This window comes from Primulina huaijiensis, chromosome 14 (genome assembly GCF_012295235.1).
Source record: "Primulina huaijiensis isolate GDHJ02 chromosome 14, ASM1229523v2, whole genome shotgun sequence".
Classification (NCBI taxonomy): Eukaryota; Viridiplantae; Streptophyta; class Magnoliopsida; order Lamiales; family Gesneriaceae; genus Primulina; species Primulina huaijiensis.
The window spans coordinates 6,772,729-6,799,213 of NC_133319.1; the positions used below are offsets into that span (position 1 = coordinate 6,772,729).

Below are 26,485 nucleotides of genomic sequence, written 5' to 3' on the forward strand. Positions count from 1 at the left end.
TATTGACTACCGGGAGTTGAACAGGGTCACAGTGAAGAACAAGTACCCACTGCCGCGGATTGAGGATTTATTTGATTAGTTGCAGGGAGCTTCGATATTCTCCAAGATTGATCTGCATTCCGGTTATCACCAGTTGAGGGTGAAAGAAGCCGATGTTCTCAAGACTGCTTTCAGGACTCGTTACGGCCACTTCGAGTTCCTTGTGATGCCGTTCGGTTTGACGAATGCGCCCGCGATCTTCATGGATCTCATGAATCGCGTATTTCAGCTGTATCTCGATCAGTTTGTGATAGTATTCATAGACGACATTCTCGTCTACTCGAAGAATCACGAGGAGCACGGCAAATATCTGACCACAGTTTTGCAGACCTTGCAGAAGCATAAGCTATTCGCGAAGGTCAGTAAATGCAAATTCTGGTTAGAGAAGGGGGCATTCTTAGGCCACATTGTTTCTAGCAGCGGTATTGAGGTAGACCCAGCGAAAGTTGCAGCAGTCAGAGATTGGGTTGTGCCGCAGAATGCATCAGAAATCCGCAGTTTTCTTGGGCTAGCAGGATATTATCGGAAGTTCATTCAGGGATTCTCTTCCATCGCAGTTCCACTCACATCATTGACAAAGAAGAATGTTAAATTTGTTTGGAGCAAGGAGTGCCAGAAGAGCTTCGATACTTTGAAGCAAGCTCTTATCTCAGCGCCAGTATTGGCCATGCCGTCAGGGCCCGGTGAGTTTGTTCTGTATACCGATGCTTCGAAGCTCGGTCTAGGCGCAGTGTTGATGCAGCATGGGTAGGTGATAGCGTATGCTTCTCGACAGTTGAAAACCCATGAGAAGAACTACCCTACCCATGATCTAGAGTTGGCAGCTGTAGTTTTTGCCTTGAAGATTTGGAGGCATTATTTGTACGGGGAGAAGTGCCAGACTTTACCGACCATAAGAGCCTCGAGTACTTCTTTACGCAGAAAGAGATGAATATGCGTCAGAGGCGTTGGTTGGAGCTAGTGAAGGATTACGACTGTGACATTAGCTACCACCCGGGCACAGCTAATGTAGTCGCGGATGCATTGAGCAGGAACGTAGCAGTGCTGGCTCATTTGACGATTCAGAGACCTCTTCAGTCTGAGATGCAGAGGTTTGATCTAGAGACTTATCCTCGAGGTAGAGTTCCCCGTCTATCTACTTTGACGATTCAGTCTTCTCTTCTAGACCGTATTTGCAGTGGGCAGTCATCAGACGAGCAGTTGGCAAAGTGGAAACAGAGAGATGAGGCCAAGGGCAGTATCTTGTATACAGTTAGCGACGGTATTGTGAGATATCGAGACAGAATGTGGGTTCCTAGCAACGATTCTATTCGAGCAGGTATTTTATCAGAGGCCCACATGTCGTCGTACTCTATTCACCCCGGGAGTACGAAGATGTACAAAGATCTGCAGCTGTTGTACTGGTGGCCAGGAATGAAGAAGGATATCAGAAGTTTTGTATTCGAGTGTCTGACTTGTCAGTTAGTGAAGGCGGAGCATCAGAGACCGGCAGGTATGCTCAAGCCTCTTCCTATTCCCGAGTGGAAGTGGGAGAATATTACCATGGACTTCGTGATTGATTTGCCGAAGTCAGCCAGAGGATCAAATGCTATCTGGGTGATTGTTGATCTTCTTACCAAATCAGCGTACTTCTTTCCTATTAAGACGACTTTCACCATGATTCAGTATGCAGAGTTGTATATCCGGGAGATAGTCCGACTTCATGGTATTCCCGTTTCGATCGTGTCTGACCGAGATCCTAGATTCACTTCCTCATTTTGGAAGAGTTTGCATTCGACTATGGGTACGAAGTTGTTGTTTAGCACAGCTTTCCACCCTCAGACAGATGGGCAGTCGGAGAGAGTTATCCAGATTTTAGAGGATCTTCTCCGTGCTTGTGTTATCGATTTCTCAGGGAGTTGGGAGTCGAATTTGCCATTGGTAGAGTTCACCTATAACAATAATTTTCAGACGTCTATAGGTATGGCTCCGTATGAAGCACTGTATGGTCGCAAGTGCAGATCGCCTATTCACTGGGATGAAGTAGGGGGGAGATCAGAATTGGTTCCGGAGATTATTCAGCAGACTGCCGATGTAGTAGTCAAGATCCGTGATGGGATGAGGACTGCTCAGAGTCGACAGAAGAGTTATACGGATCAGCGGAGGAGAGATCTAGAGTTTGCCATCGGCGATCATGTTTTCGTGAAGGTAGCACCTATGAAGGGTGTCATGCGGTTCGGAAAGAAAGGAAAGCTCAGTCCGAGATTCATTGGACCATTTGAGATCCTCGACAGGGTTTGGACGTTAGCTTATCGTGTTGCTCTTCCGCCGAATCTGGCCGGAGTACACAATGTGTTCCACGTCTCTATGCTGAGGAAGTATATGGCAAATCCTTCGCATGTCTTAAACTTCGAACCGTTGCAGCTCACTCTGAACCTGTCTTATGAAGAAAGACCGGTGCAGCTCTTAGACAGACGGGAGAAAAATCTCAGGAACAAAATAGTGCATCTAGTGAAAGTCAAATGGCTTAATCATTCAGAGGAGAAAGCTACGTGGGAGTCTGAGCCAGAGATGAGGAGTCGTTACCCCGAGTTATTCGGTAAGTTTTAATTTCGAGGACGAATTTTCTTTTAAAGGGGGAGAGTTGTAGAACCCGTTAAATCAGATACTATTATTTAAATTAAAATGATTTTTTTTATGCATGAGGATTTAAATTCTTTTCTTAAATTTTTTGAGTTATTTTACGCAGTAGTTTAATTTTATCTTTTCAGTTAGATAAGTGAGGCCGAACTGGAGTTGGAGTATTGAAGATAAAAGTTAATGATAAGAAAACATTCCTAGAATTTATTTAAGATAAATAATAATTTATTTTAATATAAAAAAAAGTTTAAGAATTTAATTAATTAATTAGAGATAAGTAGTAAATAAATTCTTTTATGTCCAATAATTTAATTAAAAGCCTAAAATAAAATATGTGATCAATTGAGATAAGTTAATCTAGGCTTATTTTATTTAAGAAATTGTAACTTAACATGTTAGTGAATTTAAATTAAAAATTTAGCCATACATGCAAGAAAATAGTCTCCCTAAATTAATTTATTTGATTCACTAAAATACCTAATGGGTAGATAAAACTCTAAAGATTTAAAATACAATNGCAATATTCCATCCATTTATCTAGCAAGAATCGGCCATCACCCCTATCAAATCATCCCTCAATCAAATAATATCAAATCATTTCCTTATCCCTCAAACTCTAGGATAGAAAAGATTTGATCTTGCCATTTAACCTCCCATCTATTTTGCAACCTTCTCATTCATTTCCTAGACATTTCCCTCACCACTCCACCGAAAATTTCAGAGCATTTTCAGAGAGAAAATCGTGGGAAGCTCAAGGAAAAATAAGAGAGAAAACAAGTAAGAAAAGAGAAATCCGTCACCGTCGCGCCGTGTTCGTCGTAATCGTTTGTTTTCTTTCAAAACAATTTCAAGGCATGTTTATACCATTCTTTTCTCTTCAATCAAGTCATATTATTATTTTAAAACATCATATGTGCATGAATCATGAAGCAAAACCGAATTTATGTCAAGACATTTTCGAAAAACATAGTGCAGATTTTTCGGCTCCCACTTGTGCGTCACGGGTTGGATTGCTTTTGTTGTTTCAAGGTTTGGCTCGGTTCCAGGCGCTCAAGGCTGCATCTAGGCACGTACTAGAGTGGGTTAGGATCATGTTGGTTTGTTGGTTTCAGCCCCATGCACTCAGGAATCAAGGCTTGACAGCAACTCCCCATAGTTGCGAGTTTGAGTCTCGAAATTTCAGTTTAGTTGTTTAGGGTGAGGTTCGATTTGGTTGGCTTTCGGGCCTGTAACCATGGTTTGAACCCTTCTTTATCATGTCTAGGACATGACCAAGATGACCTTTCATGAGTTGGTTCATGGTCCCATCGGATTTTTAAAAGAAACAACACAAGTGTCCCTTCGGTTTTAAAATTCTGGTTTTTGTTGTGTGTGTTGAGTTTCGGTTTTGGGGTGTTAGGTGGGTTGTGGTTGGCTTCTAGCCCTTAGCCATGACTCATACAACACCTTAGCATGTCTAGCATGGACCATGGTTAACCTCATAACCATTAGATCCTTCATTTGACAGCAAAACAAGCAACACCCCCACGCGTGCCATGTGTGTTCTCGGGTGAAGCTTGGGAATGTCTTGGGTGTTTACTTGGATTGTGGCTGGCCTAGAGCCCTTACCCATGGTTCAAACCACACCTTAGGATGTTGGTAAGAGGCTCTGGTTGGTGGTTCAAGCCCCACTGGCCAATAGTCTAGAAAACGAAGCAAGGAAACACGGCCGCTGCTGCTGTATTTTTGTTGGACAGCAGGTTGGCTTCGGTTCAGAGGTGTGTTTTGAGTTCTTGGTTGGCTTTTAGCCTATGGCATTGGAATGAACAGTACCTCAATGAGTTAGAAAGGTCTTTTTTTTGGCCGTTTGTGATTTGGTTGAGTTTAGAGGTCGTACGAGAATTTACGGTGCAATGTGCCAAAGTGACACTCGAAAGAGCGTTTCATGTTTTGGCCTCCATTCACCAAATTTCGTGAGTTTCAATTTTTAGGAGCGTCATTTCATCATGTTAGGCGTATTTTGACCATGACTAAACGATGGTTTCATGTTGGTTCGGGTCGGTACGGAATCATGGGTAGAAATTAAGTTGTTGGCCTCGTGTTTGGGTTCAATGACTAAGTTATTTTCAAGGGAAAAATCATTTGCATATTTTCATGTTAGAATTAGGTCGCAGCGAGCCTGGGAACGATCCAACCCATTTGGTAAATTGATACAGGATATTTAATTATGTTATTTATTTATATTACATGCATAAAAATATAAAATATTCATTTTTGAGATTTATGCGATATTGCTTGTGGCCACCTCACTATCATGGGATTGCAGCTTATCATGGGACTATTACCTCACCCGGTGGTCATTAACCGGTCCATGTTCATTTATTGGTACGGATATCCAGTCCAAAGGCTGTGATGATCTCTACCGCCCAATATACTGTGGCTTAGTCTGATCACGCGATTCAGTTCAGTTCATGGGCCATTTGCGTTGAACATAATCTCAACAGAAAATTATTACATGCTATTTCATGACAGGGTTCTACGGAGCAAACATTTCACTTACGATTTTTAGTTCAGTTATGCACGTATTTATAATTAATCATGACACGATTTCCATGTTTACGTTACAACATGATATTTTTAAGTTGCATGCGATTTTATTATATATTTTCTTGTTACTTCACGATATATGCATGCTGAGTCTTTAGACTCACTAGCCTTGATTGTTGTAGGTACTGATGAGGTCGAGACCGAGTGCGTGGACCAATGAGTTAGCTTGGGTCTGCAGTAGTAGGAACCCGAGGACCTCATTTTCAGCACTTACTATTTTTATTCCAAACTCAGTTTTTTGGATCTTTTTATCAGTATATTTTATGAATGAGGCATTTTATTTATTTAAAGAGAAAATTTTAAATTTTTCCGCAAATTTTCAAGTACGAAATACGGGCCCCAACATTTGGTATCAGAGCCTATGTTCTTGTAAAGGGTTATACTACTACTGACCTCAAGAAATACGGGCCCCTACATTTGTGTATGAGTTAGAAGTTTTAAAAATCCATCCAAATCTTTGGGTTGAACCAAATACATTTTTTGACAATTTATAGTTGTATCTTCAGCTTTAATGTTTGTATGTTAATGAATTCCATGAAATTATTAAAAGTCTATTGAAAATTAGAATACTTATAAACTTTTATAGAGTTTTTAAAAGTCAATGTTGAATATCACTTGAATTTTTAAAACTCTATGAAAGTCTATTTTGAATACCATTAAACTTCTATAGTCTCGATCGACGATCCAACATCATCGATGTGACAATTTCAACTTATTGTTATTATGATGCACACTTTAATTTCGAGATCACTAATGTCTAAATAAGGCAGGTGTACTCCTTTGACTACAGTCATGCTCTCAAAATTTCTATAAGCTTTTATAAACTTTATTTATAAGCTTATCGATTGATCATATCAAACTTATTTCTTATAAATCCAACTCATTGAATTTATTATCTCAACGGGAACAAGTAAACCAGTGCTTGTGTGACCCTCAATGGTTCAGGGATACAGCTAGTCGTGGATTCACAGCTCGTTGTGATTCAGGACAATTTCTTTTATTCGGGCTTACCCTAATTTGCNGCTCGTTGTGATTCAGGACAATTTCCTTTATTCGGGCTTACCCTAATTTGCCCACATTCCATGCACTAACATTTGATCATGAGAATGTCAGAAACCATTTTCTGATTAAACCAATCGAATCATGGTGAGAGCGTCTAGTAGCATCGCCCCATGATTCCCTAGGTATCACTGATAGTACCTGCAAGAACCACTCGATTATGATTAACGCTCAGTACGGTCCCTTCATCTCATATATCCCGATCGAATCTGCAACCATTGGTTCATCGAGGGTTGCATATCAATTCGATAACTATGTGACACATATAAATAGTGACATCACATGTATTATTGGGGAACTCCTTCTCCAACGTACATATCATACTCTATCCAGAGATTCCACGCACTATTATTTCATGAGATCACATAGGATATCAACACCCGTAGGTGAGCGGTGAATCCCCGACTACAATGCACTGACTCCTACATGTGTCGCAGTTGTACCCAATCTCTCCACCTAATGACTCTCTTGGAGTCGGTAAACGAGTCAAAGCACAGCCCTAGCATACAGAGCCTCAGTGTTGTCCCGGGTCATAAGGACTAATGGCATACAATCATAAAAACGGACTTATCCTCTCAATGAATGATAAATACTTGGAAAGTCCGAGGGAGGGTTGTTCGGTATAATCATCATATGACTAACCATCTGTATGTTTGGACATCTCTATGCTCTTACCCAGAAACGTGGTACACAACATCACAGATGCTAGTCGCGAGCTCAAGCGACCTTTATCCATGTTTTAGGCGGCTGAATCGACTAGGAACGAATTTGGATTATACAGTGTTTACAAATGAGTTTCAACATCGAATTACGATTCATTTGTATTAAAGTATAATCAAGGACTTTATCTACGCTGATTGCATGGGTATACAGATAAAGTAAAACAAAACCATAAAAAGTTAAATTATATTAAAATAAAGATTGTTTATTACAGTTGAGTCAATAAATTCTCTAGTCAACCGTTGGCTTGCAGGACATCTACTCTAACAGGTTTACCATTTTCTAATTGTAAAATCCTCCATTTACCTATTCTGAGATATTAGACGAGTTAACATCATTCAGAGAAAGAAACAATTAAAACTATATGCTTTATTTGTTAAAGGCGAATACTCCAACATATCTGATTGATAAAGATCATATTTAGATATGAACATTTTATCTCATCTCGTACATTAACATGATATTCATATATCTATTTTATTATTCTAGGATCACCTTCAATACAAGTATATGATGAATGACGGTCGTTGCTAAGAGAGGAAATTGAAGGACTTTGGACAATGGAACTGGAAAAGTTTCACTAGACACAACACTCCAAATTCTGAGAAACAAATATGAAATACAATAAATAACTTTAATTTTTATTCTCAAAAGCAAAAACAAAAACAAAAACAAAAACAAAATGAACATAACAAAACAAAACAAAAGGTGCACGATTTTTTTTTTAAACGTTTTCTCGTTTTTTCCCTAATTAAAGAAGTAATCAATTCAACAGTAGTTATGATAAACGCAAGTGATTAGAATTTTGGATAAAACAAGTGAAATAAAAAGTATAATTAAAATGTCACGACAAAGGAGAAATTAAAGATGAGCTAATAGACAATATTTCTATTAAACAATATAATGCTCTATTTTCCTTCAACAAGAGAAACTAAAACAAAATTAAAGAAAAAAGACAATAAATGTTTGTTTGAAGCAACATAATATTGAATACTAATAAAAAAGAAATTAAAATTACATCTGGATTCGTGTTTAACATTACATCTGGATTCGTGTGTGCCTGCTGCTTTGAGTTGCTGGAAATTGGAAGGAGAGATAACTTAAGAAGAAAATTAAGAAAATTCATCTCTAAGTTTCGATCTTGAGATAGAAGTGGGAGTTTAACAAATGTTTCATCTAACGGTCTCACAGTATTCTATAATTTGTCATCAATTAGTACAAAAAACAACGATAAACGATATAATAATATCATTATTTTGAATTTTATGGAGAACCATCTCCACTTCTTAACAGTTTTCTTTTAATGTATCACACTAGATTGTTTTTTTTGATATAAAGCTTTCCTATTTTCAATACTGTCTGCAAATCCGTATAATAATACTTTTTTTTAAACTTAATGTTTTACAAAAGTAAATTTGGGGTATATTTACCAAGACTGAGCTTATATCTTTATTTCCCGAAACATGTCGGCCCATCACCGAACCTATAAAGCCCATCTATTCTCAACCGGGGAAACAGGGGCCGAGTCACCGGTCATTTACGCGCGGCTACTCCCAAAATAGAACCCACCATAAACCCTAGAAGCTCAGGCGGCGATGTCCCAAAACTGTGACGTTCGGTTCGTCGCCTCGTCCATCAAGCTTCCTCCGTTTTCTCTCCCTCCCAGCTCTCGGCATCACTGCCATCCCAGCTCCTTCTTCTCTTCTATGCAACTCGCTCCACGTACCACTTTTCCCTTTAACATCAACTTCAAATTCAATCTGCACCCCAGTAATTTCCTTTCCAAATTTCTCAAAAACCAGAGATTTTTCCATAACGATGACAATACCAAGGAACCCACCGGCAGATCCAATCCATTTGCTACCGTCTTCCGAACACTCCCTCTCTTTTGCTCCGCGTCCTTTGCTGTAACCGATACTGACCCTTTGCCCTCGTCAAGTCGGTCAAAAAGTGGCTCTGAATCAGGCGCGGTTGTTGAGTATAAAGGTGATGACTCAGGGGCGGTGACTCAGTCGAAGAATGTAAGCAGCAGTCGTGTTGTTGAAGAAGAGAGAGTTCTTATTAGCGAAGTGCTCGTGAAGAGCAAGGATGGGGAGGAGCTGGAGAGGAAGGACTTGGAAGCTGAAGCCCTGAACGCACTCAAAGCTTCGCGTGCGAATTCTGCGCTGACTGTACGCGAGGTTCAAGAGGATGTACACAGAATTATTGGCACGGGATATTTCATGTCCTGTATGCCGGTTGCTGTGGATACTCGTGATGGTATCCGCTTGGTTTTTCAGGTACCATTTCCTTTCATATTCATTCTATCTGATGTGATTATGTTTAGCTTTAGTACCGAAATGTAGATTCTGTGCTGTCAAGGTTTATTACAGGAGCATTTTGCTGTTCTAGTTTTATCCTTTTGGTATGATTTTGTGTAAGCGTACTTGCTATAATCACAGTCGCAAATATGCTTCATTGTTATTTTCTCTAAATACTGTGTTTATAACTTAGAAAATATCCACAAACTATCTTCAAAACTTTTTATATTCTTTATCCCTGTCAACTGAGTAGCTTGACCTTTAGTTATTTTGATCTCTCTTTGATTACTCGTCTCTGGCAAATTTTTAATCGTATATATTGTAATATTGACCATCCATGCTAAGACAGTTATCTGGATTATGAAGCTTCCAGTTTCATGGTTGCAATGATTAATTTGTATCATCATATTTTGATACAAGGTAGAGCCAAACCAAGAGTTTCGAGGATTGGTCTGTGAAGGAGCTAATGTTCTTCCTTCAAAGTTTGTAGAGGATGCGTTTCATGGTGGATATGGTATGTTTCTCTACATTTACTGGTGTTGTATACTTTTTGGTCCATGGTTCTGTTTATCTTTTTGCCTTTTCGAGTTTCTGATGTTAAATCTTTCTTCTTCCCGTTGTTGCACCAAGTTATGCAGGAAAAACTGTTAACATCAGACGTCTAGATGAAGTCATAAGCTCTATTAATGGTTGGTACATGGAGCGTGGTCTCTTTGGCATGGTTGGTTCTGTGCATTTAAAATTTTAAAAATTTCTCTTTCCTTGGTTCCTGACCACTGAACTTTTGTGTGTAATATTGATCTGTTGACTCTACCAGGTTTCAGGCGTGGATATTCTCTCTGGAGGTATTATTAAATTACAAGTTTCAGAGGCAGAGGTTAATAATATTGCCATCCGCTTCCTTGATAAGACGTGAGTTACTGTTTTTGGATTCTTTCAAAACTAAGTGCATGCACTTGTATCTCCGTATCATTCTTTGTGGTTTTCTTCAGTGGTGAGCCAACTGTTGGGAAAACAAGGCCTGAAACTATACTCAGGCAGCTAACAACAAAAAAGGGGCAGGTATGTCTTGTAAATTTGTTATAATTCTAATCAACATGGTCTTGTTTTATTTGTTGCGAAACTTGTTTGCAGTGCTTTTTGCAGTTTTTTTTTAGCTAGAGGTTATCTAATTTCTGCTCCGCATGACTCCGTTTTTCTTTGACATGAAAGGATTGGTCACTTTCTTTAAGACAATTGCTTTGTCTTCCTTCTTCTGATACAGATTTTAAGAAAGCCATGAAGTTTATGAATACAAAGTTTTTTATTTTTCATGTTGATAAGGTGCATAATAGATGCTCTGTCATGTTTACGGAAATTTTTTATCTTCTAAATTTTATGTAGGTCTACAGTATGATTCAAGGGAAAAGAGATGTTGAGACTGTCTTGGCGATGGGTGTTATGGACGACGTCAGTATGATTCCCCAGCCGGCCGGTGGTACATGACCTTTTCATGCATAATTTTTGTAATAATTGGTGAAGCTGCTTCCAAATGTGAGACATCATCCTGTGATTGTGTGTTATTATTCTGCTTTGTTCCAGACACCGGTAAGGTTGATCTGACCATGAATATTGTTGAGCGTAAAAGTGGTGGTGGGATTTCTGGAGGCGGTGGAATATCAAGTGGGTATGTATGTAATATATTAGGTTAATAATTTTTAATGGCAATTGTAGTACAAGGCTTACCTTTTCTATCATAGCATAATTCAACTTTTAATATTGTGATTTGTAGAATAACAAGTGGGCCCCTTGCTGGACTTATTGGGAGGTAATTAAGTCACTTTAATCAGTTTATTTTGCTGTTAATTCTTGTTCAGATGATGTGCAAGAATATTCTGTTTTTCTGAAACATGCGCAAGAATGTTTTGATTCATCTTTTTAACCATTCATTTTGATTGTTGCTGGTTCTTCTACTAATGCCTTGAGTTGTGCACAAATATTTCTTACTGAATCGAAAGAACTTCCATTTTTTTCCCTTGCAGCATTGCTATTTACCACAAAAACCTTTTTGGAAGAAACCAGAAACTTAATCTGTCTTTAGAGAGGGGGCAGATTGATTCCATATTTAAAATAAACTACACTGATCCTTGGATAGAAGGAGACGATAAGAGGACATCGAGAGCAGTCATGATTCAGGTACGTAATATCTGCTGACAATTGACATTTTCTATCCTTTTACTTAAGCTAGTTCTTATCCTTTCATTTGTCAGAATTCTAGAACACCAGGTACACTTGTTCATGGAAACCAGCCCAATAACAATGGCCTAACGGTTGGACGCATTACAGCTGGAATTGAGTACGGTAGGCCATTTAGGCCTAAGTGGAATGGAACAGTTGGACTTGTATTTCAGGTATTTTTATTTGCTTTTGTTATATCTACAATAAGTCCTTTGATAGCCTAAACTATCTATGCAAACTTGTTGTTCTTGTTGATTACATCATTGTCAGCCAATCACAAACTATGATGTGAAATACAAGCTAGTTCTTGTTGATTACATTGGTGACAGGCTATGACAAATTATGATGTGAAATTCTCCGATGGCACTTTTGTAGCAGTGTCTTTCTTGTCATTATTACGTCGATCAAATGAACTGGTAGTTATGCATTTCATATGATTTACTTGAGAGTTTAGTTCTGTTGACCTTCTAAAAGTCTGCCTTATTATTTTGTGGATGTGGTCTGTGGCTTCTAAACTATTCTCCTTTCTTTAAGAAAATAGTCAAATGCATCAGTTTTTGGTGTAAATATAATGTATATGACGAATGCTATTCTTTTAGATTGACTAATTCCTTATTCCAGCGTGCCGGTGCTCATGATGAAAAGGGAAATCCTATTATACGGGATTTCTTTGGCGGTCCCCTCACTGCCAGGTATATGTCTTGGTGTGATAATTGTCGTGCTTTTAGACCAAGATGCATGCTGTTCCTTTTCTTTACTTCTAGTCTTATTACAGTGGCAAAACTCATGATGATATGCTACTTGCTAAAGTTGAGACTGTGTATACCCGCTCCGGCGATCCGACTTCGACAATGGTGAGTTTCCTGTTTTGCGAGTAGACTGCTGATAATTGATTATGTGACTGTTGTTCTATTGAATTTGTGGTTTCATTGAATCTTCGAGTTTGCAGCTTGTGGTCAACATGGACCAGGGCATTCCTGCTTCTCCAGAGTGGCTAGCTTTCAACAGAGTGAATGCTCGTGCTAGGCAAGGTTTTTTCGTTGGGCCTGCATGCTTTCTTGTTTGGTAAGCTGTTATTTTCTCAAGCTGATTTTCTCAAAGGAAATATGAATACATAATTACTTTTTGAGATATTGTATTGACTAGTTTTCCCGATCGAAGTACACAATAACGTGGCATTTCTTTTCTGATTATAATGGTCTACCCTTCCACAGTTTTTCCGGTGGTCATATGGTGGGTAAATTTCCTCCGCACGAAGCTTTTCCAATTGGTGGAACCAATAGTGTCAGAGGCTATGAAGAAGGGGCAGTTGGATCGGGTCGCTCATATATGGTTGGAAGTGGAGAAATATCGTTTCCTGTGGTAAGATGTGGATCTTTTTTTAAAGCCGCCTTTAGTTGCTATACATGTGTGACATTGATCTCTCTCGGTCAGCATGATTTTATGTTTGCCATATCTGGAAATAAATTGAACCAACTTTTATTAATTGTGTTACCTTTTTAATGGTAGATAGTTCACCTCTTTATTGTTTATCCGCTTTTCGATAATCTTTGTGCGATCCAATCTTAATATATAATCCTCCCCTCCCCTCCCCTCCCCTCCCCTGCCATATGGTGAAATTCGTTTGGCTACCATTCCTGATTCCTTTTCTGCAGATGGGGCAAGTATCAGGAGCTATTTTTGCCGACTATGGAACTGATCTGGGATCTGGTTCAACTGTTCCAGGTTCCGCCATGATCCCAACTACGTATTTGATTGTTTTACCAAGCCTTGGGTGGACATAAATGGAACAGATAACAACCTTTAACCTTTTTTTTTCTGTATTCGTTCTAAGACCTTGCCACGACATATATAACTGTAATGTACTCATATAATTTGTTTTTTGATAGTTGACATGCATGTCTTCCTGTCATCAGGGGACCCTGCTGGAGCAAGAAATAAGGCCGGAAGTGGATATGGTTACGGAGTCGGTATACGTGTAGACTCTCCTTTGGGACCCCTAAGACTTGAATATGCCTTCAATGATCAAAGGAATGGTAGATTTCATTTTGGAATAGGCTTCCGCAATTAAGAACTTCTCATTTCCTCCTTTCTTCTTTCTTTAATTCCCCCTTTTTTGGTTTATATTATTTTTACTGTTGTCATGTTTTCCATTTTTTTTTTCCTGTGAAGGTTATGTGACTATTATTATTAAATTATAATATTTTTCTTGGTCATGTTGCTTAGCCACTACACCTTTCTTGTACCATTCAGTCGAAATTCATTATTCGTGTTTGAATGTAACAAGAGTGCTTCACGCTCTCAGAGACGGGACCCCGAGCACCTATTGTTGCCTTTGATGATTTTTTAAAAAAGTAGAAAATATCTTCTTACAAAAAAAGTAGAAAATTACCTATCAAGATTGATAAGATGGTAACTTTTTCGAGTTTGCCTTTGAACTCAACTAGTTTTTGAGCTTCTTGGCAGTATTTAATTATCAATGGAGATCGAGTCAAGTAACATTGTATTGTTAAAAGTAAAATGCATTTAATCTGTCTTATTTAGTTTTTTATTGATAATTTGTAGTACTATAAAGTGTTTTATTGTTACATGAAATGATCGTGCGAAGTTTCTTTTATTGGTTGAAAAATTTATGTCTTGAAAAGGATCGTTCTAAATAACACAACTACAATTTCTATATTGTTAAAATCATATATTATCTGAGAATATTCAATATCGATATGGTTTAACAATTTATATGATTTATTCAAAAATCGATGAATTTCAAACATCGTCAAAAATATAAAATTTATATTTCAAATTTAAAACATTGTGTCAAAGATTTTAGAACTAAAGTCAGTTTATCAATTTGATAAACCAATAAATCACAAAATCAAATAAAAAATAGAAACATTGTTCTCTGCCTGTTTCTTACTTGTCCTCTGTCTTAGTGTCGTGTGAGTTGGTGATGAATTACAACTCAAAATTTTATTTATTTTTATATTATTTTACATTATATTATAATATATTTAACTTTTTCAACAGAACCACTAAACGATCAAGTTTGTAAAAATCAAAACATAAAATTTATATATCTTTGAGTGTTTTTTATGATCTCCAAATTTCAACTCATTTAGATTTCATATAACTAAGGTATGTCATATTTCATCATTTTGACATCGTTAATTATTTAGTAAAATTACATTAGTAAATCAACAAATTGTTATACTTACTTCAAACATTACATATAATCACAATAAAAATATTTTAATTTAAACACATGATAATAAATTTTTTTTATCTGAATATGATAATTATGTTTCGTGTCTTTAAATATTTAAATATAGTAGTCCAATTACCCAAATGATCAATTACAAAAATAAAAATAAAAATAAAAATTATTGTTTAAAAAATTCAAATATTTCACAAAATAAATATTACACATTCAAATTTTTTAAATTTATGTTATTAATATACAATAAAATATCTTCAAACAAAAAAAAAATAATTTAATTATTTCGAGGTCCACGTCTCGTTTTTTATTATAATTTTTTACATTGGTCAAATCTTGAAACAACATATGAAATACAAATTAAATGAAATTAATAGTTTGTTTTTGTAAACCTTAGTTTACAAATTTCAATTAAATTACTTTTCAATGTATGTATCAATAACAACATTATAACTATCAATAATCTATGATAACATTATTTATTTATTTTTTGTCAGATTTCGGGTCAATCAAGTTGACTCAAACTCGATATATTTTTCGAGTCAAATTTCTGGTCCAACATGAACTGAGCCGAACCTGAAAAACCATAACCTTAACCTGAAATATTTCGGGTCGACCGGAGTCGTGTAGGCTGGTTGGATTCGTTTTCTCACTCCTAGTTACAAAGAGACAAGAGAATAACAATTTAATTATCTTTCTCTTTCATTTTCATTTTCATTTTCATTTTCATTTTCATTTTCATTTTCATTTTCATCTGTTCTGTAAATTATTTATAAAAGCTGTTAGAATCCGTAAAAAGAGAACAAAGTCTTAATAATCAAGAAAAGAGGAACAAAGGGATCGAAGAAATGACAATCTCCACTAGAGAATAGTTTTAAATATTATAAAAATGAATTGCTTAAAAAGGAAAAGACCAAATAGTCCTTACCACATAAAATAAGATGGTAAAAAAATTATTAGATAGTGACGTCAAAAATGGTGTCTGCCTCGGTTTCTGTTTCAATCCACATAAAAAGACAAAGTCATCCCTCACCCATGCGGGAACACGTCACTGTCTACGAATACAGAAACAAAAAAAGCAAGTCCCAAGGGCCTCACAGTCATTTCACTCGACCTTAATGCCTGATGCCCCATACGCGTTTACATTTGCACCCATGATATTCCATTAATTTAATATTCGCCCCTTATTTAATTCAAAATCATATTTAATACCCCCCGATTCCTCTTCTCCATTTCATCTCACCTCCTCCTTTCGTTTACACCCTTCGTTTCTGTCGTTCGATCTAATCAGCCCCGAAATGGCGCAGAAGAGGGAAAAAGAAGAGACCGAGCTCAAGGTTCCGGCAAGCTTGCCGATGTGCACCCCGCCGCAGCCGATCTCCACGACGACGTCGCATGTTCCAGCCTCCAGGACAACGGAAGGCTCAGATCCGAAGACTCCGAGCGCGTGTGACTTGAGAGCCAGCTCGGGGTTGACGCCGGAGAGCCCAGATCCGATGGAGAAGCGGGTGTTGAAGAGACCAAGGGAGGTGAACCGGTGCTCTGGATCGGGTTGCAGGAAGCGGATCGGGTTGATGGGTTTCCGGTGCAGGTGTGGGGAAATGTTCTGTTCTGAGCACAGATACTCAGATCGGCACGATTGCAGCTACGATTACAAAGCGGCCGGCCGCGAGGCGATTGCGAGGGAAAATCCCGTCATCAGAGCTGCCAAGATCCTCAAAGTTTGAATCGAACGGTCCGAAATTCTAGGTTTTGGTTTTATGATGATCTGGATTTCCGTTGTTGGAGCTGATTAATTATTAGGAGAATTACTCCCTGTAATTGTGGCCACGTCGCGAATTCTATGAATCATAGGGGAGTTGTTGTGATTTAGAATTAAATTATTTATTTTGAATGGGTTGAAAATTAATATTTGAATATTGAACGTTGAATATTTGAATATTGAAAATTAGGTAAAATTAGGTGTTGAATATTGAAATTTGTGTGTGATGACGAAGGTAATGATGTAATTTATTTTTGGATTATTTGTAAAAATTTTCTATAAATAGATCTCTCATTTACAGAAAAAATCACAATTAAGTTGAGAAAAAAATATTATAAAATTTGAAGTCTGATAATTTTGAGAGTTAGAGATTTTTACTTTTTATCGTAAATTTTTACTTTTTCACAACACGTTACCAGCACGAAACTCTAAAAGTCCTCCATATTTTTCCAAGCTCCAAAACAGAAGAAAAAGGTAACAAAAATAATAATATTTATTTTAGTGTTTATTTATTCATTGTGTATATACTTAATATATAATATAATGTTATAATAAAATAAATTTTTCAAAAACTTGTTATAAATCCTGTGAGGATGTTAAGACGACATCCCACACTCCCGGTAAGGGATACGACAAGTATAAAAGTCCATAAGATTTTTAAACAAAATCTCTTATAACACCTCATTATAATATTGTGATATGATATAAATAATTATTTAAAACATTACTAATATTATATACACCATATTATTACCATAAAATTATACAAATACATACATTTATTTTCTTGTACACCAACGGTCATAAACAGTAACAAACCGGCTAGTTTTTGCCCTATAAATATGATATCACAAACACATTCAATCACTACAACTTTCTCTGCTTCTCTAAAATTATTCTTCATCAAATTTTTGAAGAAAATAGAAGATGGCTTTCACAAAGTTATTTTTAATTACTTTGGTTATCATACTCACGAGTATTGTATTTATCGGAGAATATCATCCTCGTGTGTTTTCTTTATTTTTACGAATGCTTGTACTTGTTGTTTATCCATTACTTTGTATTGCAATATTCATTAACTAATAAAATGCATCATAATTCTTTTTAGTACCACCATGGCTAACTTAGCAAAGCTCGAATTCATTGCACTCGACATTACGGGTAGGGGTGGGTACCGTACCGAACTACGGTACCGTATACCGTACCGTAAATATCGGTATGGAATTTTTCCATATCGATACCGATACCGAAAATTTCGGTACGGTTTGTCGAGCCCCCGCGCACCTTTGCAAGCTCTATAAAGAATCGATAAAGGGGAAAGAAAAAGAGACCAACTTCACTGAACGCAGTGACCGTTTGAGTAATTCAACTCATTTTGATGCTGCTGTTTTCTTCAAGGATTTCTATGTAAATGATCAAGATGTTGGGGGGATAGAAATTAAAAATATTGATGCTGCAGATTTTCTTAATGATTTCTCTGAAAATGAACAATATACTGGTGGAATATAAATGTACAATAATTTATTTTTCTTGTATTCATATGATAATGTTTTATAGCGTGTTATATTTTTAAATATGTATTGTATTGTATTTTATTTTTATAAATGTATTGTTAGTAATTTTATTTCATTGCATATTTTTTTTGAAGTTCAAATATGGAAAATGCTATAAACCAAGCTGAAGTTTGCATACCTGATAGTGGTACAACGCACACTATCCTCCGAGATAAAAGATATTTCTCGGAACTAAAACCAACAAAAACAATGGTGAATACAATATCAGGTCTTGTAGACTTGATTAAAGGATGTGGTAAAGCACAATTTTTGTTACCTAATGGTACAAAATTTTTGATCAATGATGCTTTGTATTCACCACAATCGAAAAGAAATTTGTTGAGTTTTAATGATATATATTCCCATGGGTATAATACTCAAACAATGAATGAAGGGAATAAGAAATATATGTGTCTTACCACATATAAATCAAGGAAGAAATATGTGATTGAAAAACTACCAATGCTCTCTACTGGATTGCATTATATACATATAAGTCCAATTGAATCAAACATGGTAGTTGATAATTCTTCAATATTATCTAATTGGCATGATCGATTAGGACATCATGGTTCAACCATGATGCGAAGAATTATAGAAAATACACATGGTCATCCGTTGAAAGACCAGAAGATCTTTCAGAATAATAAGTTTCAATGTAAATCATGTTCTCTTGGAAAACTTATTATAAGACCATCACCAGCCGAAATCCAAACTGAATCACCAATGTTTCTTGAACGTATTCAGGGTGATATTTGTGGACCAATCCATCCACCATGTGGACCATTCAGATACTTTATGGTATTGATTGATGTCTCCAGCAGATGGTCACATGTATGTTTCATTGTCAACTAGAAATGTTGTGTTTGCAAGATTACTTGCTCAAATAATAAAATTGAGGAATCAATTTCCCGATTATACAATCAAGAAAATTAGACTTGATAATGCTGGTGAATTTACTTCCCAAATTTTCAATGATTATTGTATGTCTATGAGAATCATTGTTGAGTATCATGTTGCTCATGTACATACACAGAATGGATTGGCTGAATCATTGATTAAACGTCTGCAAATGATTGCTAGACCAATGATTATGAAAACAAAGCTCCCTATTTCTATATGGGGACATGCAATTTTACATGCTGCTGCATTAATTCGCATCAGACCAAGTGCATATCATAAATACTCCCCATTGCAGCTTGCATTTGGTAAAGAACCAGACATTTCTCATCTGAGAATTTTTGGATGTATGGTGTATGTGCCTATTGCACCACCTCAACGAAAGAAAATGGGACCTCAAAGAAAGATTGGAATTTATATTGGTTATGATAGTCCATCGATCATTCGATATCTTGAACCACAGACAGGCGACGTGTTCACAGCACGTTTTGCTGATTGTCATTTTAATGAGGAAATCTTCCCAATGTTAGGGGGAGAACAGAAACATACCGAAAAAGAAATTACATGGTATGTATCATCATTGTTACATCTGGATCCAAGAACAAAACAATGTGAAAAAGATGTACAGCAAATTGTGCACTTGCAAAGAATAGCAAATCAAATACCAGATGCATTTGCAGACACAAAAGGGGTAACTAAATCATATATACATGCTGCAAATGCCCCTGCTCGAATTGAAATTCCNTCATAGAGAAACACAATGATCACAAAATAGAGAATGATGTTCCTGAAGAAACACGTGATGATCACAAAATAGAGAATGTTGTTCCTAAAGAAACACATAATGATGAAAATCTTCTGTCAGAACCACAAACTGACGAGAATCATGAAATCTCTATCAATTATATTAATACTTGTTGCGTGTTTTCTTAATTGCTCGCAAGTGCACGACGTCAAGTTATAATAAAATGTATTTTTGAGTACAAGTGTCGATCCCACGAGGAGTATGTATTTAAATGTATATTGATGCTTGTAATTAAAATAGTCTCAATTTTATTTAGAAAAATCACTTAAAAGATTTGTTTGCAAGAATAACTAAATTGAAAATGGATTTAAGTAAAATATAACACCAAACTTTTTATAGCAAATAATAATGGAATAAAAGATCTAGAGGTTTGATTTCACGCAACTATCCACCATGTGTAATTCCTATTAGCTATGTTATAAAAATTCTAAATTCTTCTTATTCATTAGCCAAGAATCCTAATATTATCTACTCCCTTTTCCAAGTAATAAGTATATATTGGTTATCTAAAAATGAATTGTGACATTCCCATCAACAATCTATAAATAAATAACATTTCAAGCACTAGATTCTCTATAGGCTTCAATAGCATTATAGGCCTCCCGAACTCTATAAATACTAATGATGTATTTGTTCCTTTTCTTGTTTATAATTTCCTCTTCCGAGTGATAAATTGTAAACATATAAATCATTCAACTTATGGCCAATAAATTGAAAGCATTAAGATTGGAATAATACAAATGAACAAGATGAAAAACTTAAATAACTTATGTCATAGATTCCAACACATGGTTTTTAGTTTTGTTCCATCATTCCTCTAGAAATAAAACTTAGTTCATAATAACACAATCAAAACAACAAAACATGGTTACAAAACAAGAAATATCAATTGAAAAATAAAAGAAAGAAGAACTTAGAACAAGAGTTTGAAGTGCAGTTTCGGTCCCCGGATTTGTGCAAAAGATTTCTCAAGAACTTGATGAACTTGATCTTCAATCCTTTTTCAGCAGCCTCCACTCCTTCCTTGGCTCCCCAGTGACCTAGATAGTGAATAATAGAAGCCTTTTATAGTCCAAGACAAGTCTTTGCACGCAAAACACAAAAGTCATCAACTCCCATGCGCAGCACACCAAATTTCAGAATTTTCGGACTTTGTCTGTCAAAGACCGCGGGTTCGGTAAAGATGGCACCGCGGGTGCGCTGCTATTTCGGGGAAAACTTTCATTTTTGAACTTCAGTGACCGCGGGTGCGGTAGAACAAGGACCGCGGGTGCGGTACAGCTTCGGCAGAACTTCTGAAATTCGATTTTCAATTACCGCGGGTGCGGTGCCTGTGTTAGCGCGGGTGCGCTGGAGCTTCTGAAATTTTTATCTTTTGCACTTTCCAATTCAACATTTTACTACTACAAACTCTCATTCTAAACTTCCAAACTACAACAACAACAAATCACATAAAACCTGCTCAAGAATCACAAAATTCTAAGTTAAAAACAAGTAATAAAAGTACAATAAATTGCACTTATCAAACTCCCCCAAACTTAATATTTTGCTAGTCCCGAGCAAAACTAAACAACACAAACAAACAAATCATGAAATATTTTAAAGAACTTGGCCTCAAGATAAATTAACAAACTCTTCATGCATTCACAAGTCAAATCAATCCAACCAATTTTTCATCCGGATAAAATCATGCAATCGATTAATTTTCTTAACTTCTAATATCTTCAACTCACGTTTCAAAACATTCTCAATCGATTTCAAATTTTTTTTTTTTTTACAAACACAAATCAAGAGGTCTTTTCCGGTAAAGGTTGGGTTCAAAGCCATATTCATTCAAGAAAGGAATACCCAATAAATATTTGATGCAATGAGGTGTGTGTAAAATTGATCAAGATTCATACTCAATAGAATTGTTTATCGATTGTCCATAGGCTAGATCCTCCCAATCATTCTCCACTAGTATATTGGACAACTATGACTTGGTCAATAGGATTTGCAATGCTTGTAATGTTAGGCCTTGGCTCATGGCTACAAATGAAGATTAGGAATTCAAATAAGAGAGTAAGTTGAATCATCTCTTTTTCTCCCATTTTTCTCTAACTTCTTCGAAAAAAAAATTATTCATTTTTCTTTTCTTTTGCAGGAGAATTTCCTTTAAATTCTTACTCCCTTGAGAAGGTAGGAAATTTATGTTTAAGATATTCAACGGGGTAGTAAATGTGGGATATTTGAAAGGATATCGAATGGGGGTCTTTTACACATATTTACGTGTGGCATTCGAATTCATATAGGCTACAAAGAGGTGAAAAATGATAAATTAATTTTATTTGGTAGCTTGAAAGACTCAATCGATCCAAAAATCACCTAAATCATTCCTAAATCATAGTTTGTCCGTATTTCGCCTCGAGTGTTGGTTGGATAGTTCTAGACAAAATCTCAATTCACCAACACAAAGTAGAATCTAATCATTGTGAAAAGTGGTGTCTCAATGCATCAACCAAATACATATATATTCAAAAGAAAAGTGCTTGGCTTCCAAGAAATTTCAAGAACACAATTCTTTTCTCATATAGGCTCAAGAGGGCTTCAACTGAATATTTATGAACAATATAAATAGGCTCAAATAAAATCAAAGATTGCCTCAATCATATATGTGCTTAAAAAAATTAATTTCAATGTCAAATGAAAATCACAGAGTTGTATAGAAATTATAAGTTTCAAATTTACCAAATCTCATGATTGTTCTCTAAATTTTTCAAATTGATCGATTAACATGAATGTAATGCATGACTTTTCTTCTTAACACAAAATTTTTTTTTTTTTCTTTTCTCATCATTGGCCATAAAAAAAAAATTTCATGACTAAAACACTACAAACACACAAGCAAACAACTCAAATAAAACTAAATAGATAAATAAACACAAATAAACACACAAAATAAAATAAATAAAATAACATCTCTCCCAAACTAAAACATGTGCATCGTCCTCGATGTAAATAAACGTGGAAAATAGAGGAATACACATACCTCGGGCAACGACCGTCAGTAGTCATTGCTATCCTCATCATCTAGGTCATCTTGTGGTTGTTGGAACTCCGGCGGTTGGTATATGGGTGGCCATTGTGGAGGAGGTGGGAATGGATTCCCAGAGGTTGAAGCTGCTGGAAATTGCTGAGCCAAGACAGACGTAAAATCCATCATATAGTCCATAAATGTACCGGTCCTAAACCGAAACGCATCCATGTCTTGGCGTTGATTTCGCATTTTCTCTCCTAAATGGGTCAACCTATCTCTCATATTTCCTGGTTTCGGTTGTGGTGGTGGTTGTGGATCTTGAGCTTGAGCATGGGCAAGTCTTTGTGCAGCTCTTCTGTTGAATTCCCTTTCAGCTCGACGTGCCTCAGCTTGTTCAACTCTTACTGCCCTATGTGGTTGAATTACCACAATGACATTTTTCGGCTTTAACAATTCTTCATTCACATCCCAAGTCACTCCCGCATTACGGCATAATGCAGTGATAAGAGAAGGGTGGAGGAGTCCACTAGGAGAGTTACTATTTGCATAATCAAGCATCGAACTCTGTAGCAATTGACCTAAATCAATTGTCCGTCCCGTCATGATGCAAAAAGTAAGGATAGCCCTCTCCTTGATGACAGTGGTGGTGTGTTCGATAGGCTGAATCCTAGTAGAAATAAATGAATACCAATCTTTGGCAACACTTTTCAGATCAGACTTTGCTAGGCTAACATGCACATCTTCCCTCATTCTCCACTCCGCTCCCTCTATGCATATTGTTGGAAGTATATTATTATAATCAACTTGCTCAGCCCGGTATTTTTCATACTCATCATGCATAACTGGAGGGATACCATATAACATATTGATCGTATGTGCATCAAAGGCTACCATTTTTCCTCTCACCAACACCTTTAATTGTTCATGCCTAACCTTGAGGTTAGCATGAAATTCTCTCACCAAAGAAATGACAGCATCTTGTGGTTGCCTGCCAAACTCCTCCCAATGCCGAGCAGTAAGCATTAATCCAATTTCGGATCGGGGAAAACTCAGATCAAATCCTCTTTCTTTTATAATGCTTTTGTTCAAAATTCTTCCATAGTTTTCCTCCGCTTTCTCGTTCCAAAACTTTTTTGCATCATAATTTGCAGATGATGATGCACCCTTTGCTTGTTTCTTTCTTGGAGGCATTTTATCAAACACCTTCAAAACACCAACTTTCTCTTCACTCTAATTCATAAAACTAGATGATTCTGCACTCCCCCAAACTTGTTAAGCACAATAACACCACCTCAACAATATACACACCAATATAATCCACAATATCAAGAATGTACTCCAATAAATGTCAAAAATTTTTTTTCTTCCTTCCATAGTAAATAACACCAATAATTTTGAATATCAACAAATGTACTATGGATTTGCTCACCTTGAGTGTAGAAATGTTTCTTGGAAAAACAAAATCGAAGCTCCAATCAAATCATGATGAAATTTTCGAGCCCCTTTCAAACCCTATGTTTGGTGTTGATTGTATGAAATGTAGATGGAAATTTTAGTGGAGTTTTTGAAGTAATGTAAGTGTGGAGTGTATTTTGAGTGTAGGAATGTATATTGAGTGGAGGAATTTCGAAGTGGAGGAGAGAAATTTGAGAAGGGTTCTTCGTTTATTCGTCATTTCTGCCCTATTCTGATTTTAAAAACCACGACCTCGGGTGCGCTCAAGAATATACCGCGTGTGCGCTTGGCTTTCGGGAAAGTTTCATTTTTTTTGTATACACCACAACCGCGGGTGCGCTCCAGTTTTACCGCGGGTGCGCTTGGCTTTCGGGAAATTTTCAGTATTTTGTATTGTTTTCTTAATTGCTCGCAAGTGCACGATGTCAAGTTATAATAAAATATATTTTTGAGTACAAGTGTCGATCCCACGAGAAGTATGTATTTAAATGTATATTAATGCTTGTAATTAAAATAGTCTCAATTTTATTTAGAAAAATCACTTAAAAGATTTGTTTGCAAGAATAACTAAATTGAAAATGGATTTAAGCAAAATATAACACCAAACTTTTTATAGCAAATAACAATGGAATAAAATATCTAGAGGTTTGATTTCACGCAACTATCCACCATGTGTAATTCCTATTAGCTATGTTATAAAAATTCTAAATTCTTCTTATTCATTAGCCAAGAAGCCTAATATTATTTACTCCTTTTTCCAAGTAATAAGTATATATTGGTTATCTAAAAATGAATTGTGATATTCCCATCAACAATCTATAAATAAATAACATTTCAAGCACTAGATTCTTTATAGGCTTCAATAGCATTATAGGCCTCCCGAACTCTATAAATACTAATGATGTATTTGTTCCTTTTCTTGTTTATAATTTCCTCTTCCGAGTGATAAATTGTAAACATATAAATCATTCAACTTATGGCCAATAAATTGAAAGCATTAAGATTGGAATAATACAAATGAACAAGATGAAAAACTTAAATAACTTATGTCATAGATTCCAACACATGGTTTCTAGTTTTGTTCCATCATTCCTCTAGAAATAAAACTTAGTTCATAATAACACAATCAAAACAACAAAACATAGTTACAAAACAAGAAATATCAATTGAAAAATAAAAGAAAGAAGAACTTAGAACAAGAGTTTGAAGTGCAGTTTCCGTCCCCGGATTTGTGCAAAAGATTTCTCAAGAACTTGATGAACTTGATCTTCAATCCTTTTTCAGCAGCCTCCACTCCTTCCTTGGCTCCCCAATGACCTAGATAGTGAATAATAGAAGCCTTTTATAGTCCTAGACAAGTCTTTGCACGCAAAACACAAAAGTCATCAACTCCCATGCGCAGCACACCAAATTTCAGAATTTCCGGACTTTGTCTGTCAACGACCGCGGGTGCGGTAAAGATGGCACCGCGGGTGCGCTGCTATTTCGGGGAAAACTTTCNTATTCTAAACTTCCAAACTACAACAACAAAAATAACAACAAATCACATAAAACCTGCTCAAGAATCACAAAGTTCTAAGTTAAAAACAAGTAATAAAAGTACAATAAATTGCACATATTAATACTGGAAAAATATGGAACCGAAAAGATATAGAAGAAATTGATGATATATTTTCTTATAATGTGGCAATCGACATCATAAATGATAATGAAGATCATGAACCAAAATCTTTTGGTGAATGTAAAAATCGGCAGGATTGGATAAAATGGAAAGATGTCATCCAGGTTGAATTAGATTCACTAAATAAACGTAATATTTTTGGACCTATATTCCTTACATCTGAAGGTGTAAAACATGTTGGATACAAATGGGTTTTTATTCGAAAGCGAAATGAGAAAAATGAAATCGTAAAATATAAAGCTCGACTTGTTGCACAAGGTTTTTCTCAAATGCCTGGAATTGATTATGAAGAAACGTATTCTCCCGTGATGGATGCAATTACGTTTCGGTATTTGATTAGCTTGACAGTATCTGAAAATTTAGAAATGCGTCTTATGGATGTTGTTACAGCTTACTTATATGGATCACTTGATAGTAATATATATATGAAAATCCCTGAAGGATTTAAGATGCCTGAAGCACAAAGTTCAAAACCCAGAGAATGTTATTCTGTGAAATTACAAAGATCATTATATGGGTTAAAGCAATCCTGCCGAATGTGGTATAATCGGCTAAGTGATCA

The 26,485-nt window shown here is 36.2% G+C and overlaps 2 protein-coding genes across 3 annotated transcripts; both read left to right on the forward strand.

Moving 5' to 3' along the window:
- Window positions 1-8,517: 8,517 nt before the first annotated feature.
- Window positions 8,518-13,834, forward strand: LOC140957472 (outer envelope protein 80, chloroplastic). 2 transcript variants are annotated; one of them, XM_073414758.1, is made up of 16 exons: window positions 8,521-9,302; window positions 9,744-9,837; window positions 9,962-10,044; window positions 10,141-10,235; window positions 10,316-10,385; window positions 10,707-10,800; window positions 10,905-10,989; window positions 11,095-11,130; window positions 11,345-11,498; window positions 11,573-11,713; window positions 12,162-12,232; window positions 12,316-12,394; window positions 12,490-12,605; window positions 12,755-12,902; window positions 13,196-13,265; window positions 13,457-13,834. In XM_073414758.1, exons 1-16 carry the CDS (start codon window positions 8,619-8,621, stop codon window positions 13,609-13,611), a joined length of 2,175 nt encoding a protein of 724 aa, XP_073270859.1. In that variant the 5' UTR covers window positions 8,521-8,618; the 3' UTR covers window positions 13,612-13,834. The 2 variants fall into 2 exon arrangements, 1 of the variants encoding a protein (XP_073270859.1); XR_012171639.1 differs by lacking the exon at window positions 13,457-13,834 and having other exon boundaries at window positions 8,518-9,302; window positions 12,483-12,605.
- Window positions 13,835-15,758: 1,924 nt separating this feature from the next.
- LOC140957345 (zinc finger A20 and AN1 domain-containing stress-associated protein 5-like) lies at window positions 15,759-16,647 on the forward strand. The gene has a single exon (XM_073414558.1). It carries the CDS (start codon window positions 16,050-16,052, stop codon window positions 16,476-16,478), a length of 429 nt encoding a protein of 142 aa, XP_073270659.1. The 5' UTR covers window positions 15,759-16,049; the 3' UTR covers window positions 16,479-16,647.
- Window positions 16,648-26,485: the final 9,838 nt, after the last annotated feature.

Coding starts and splice junctions, on each gene's coding strand:
- LOC140957472 (XM_073414758.1), top strand. CDS start 8,619: ATGTCCCAAAACTGTGACGTTCGGTTCGTCGCCTCGTCCATCAAGCTT. Junction 10,045..10,140: donor AGCGTGGTCTCTTTGGCATG/GTTGGTTCTGTG, acceptor TGACTCTACCAG/GTTTCAGGCGTGGATATTCT. Junction 12,903..13,195: donor GAGAAATATCGTTTCCTGTG/GTAAGATGTGGA, acceptor CCTTTTCTGCAG/ATGGGGCAAGTATCAGGAGC.
- LOC140957345 (XM_073414558.1), top strand. CDS start 16,050: ATGGCGCAGAAGAGGGAAAAAGAAGAGACCGAGCTCAAGGTTCCGGCA.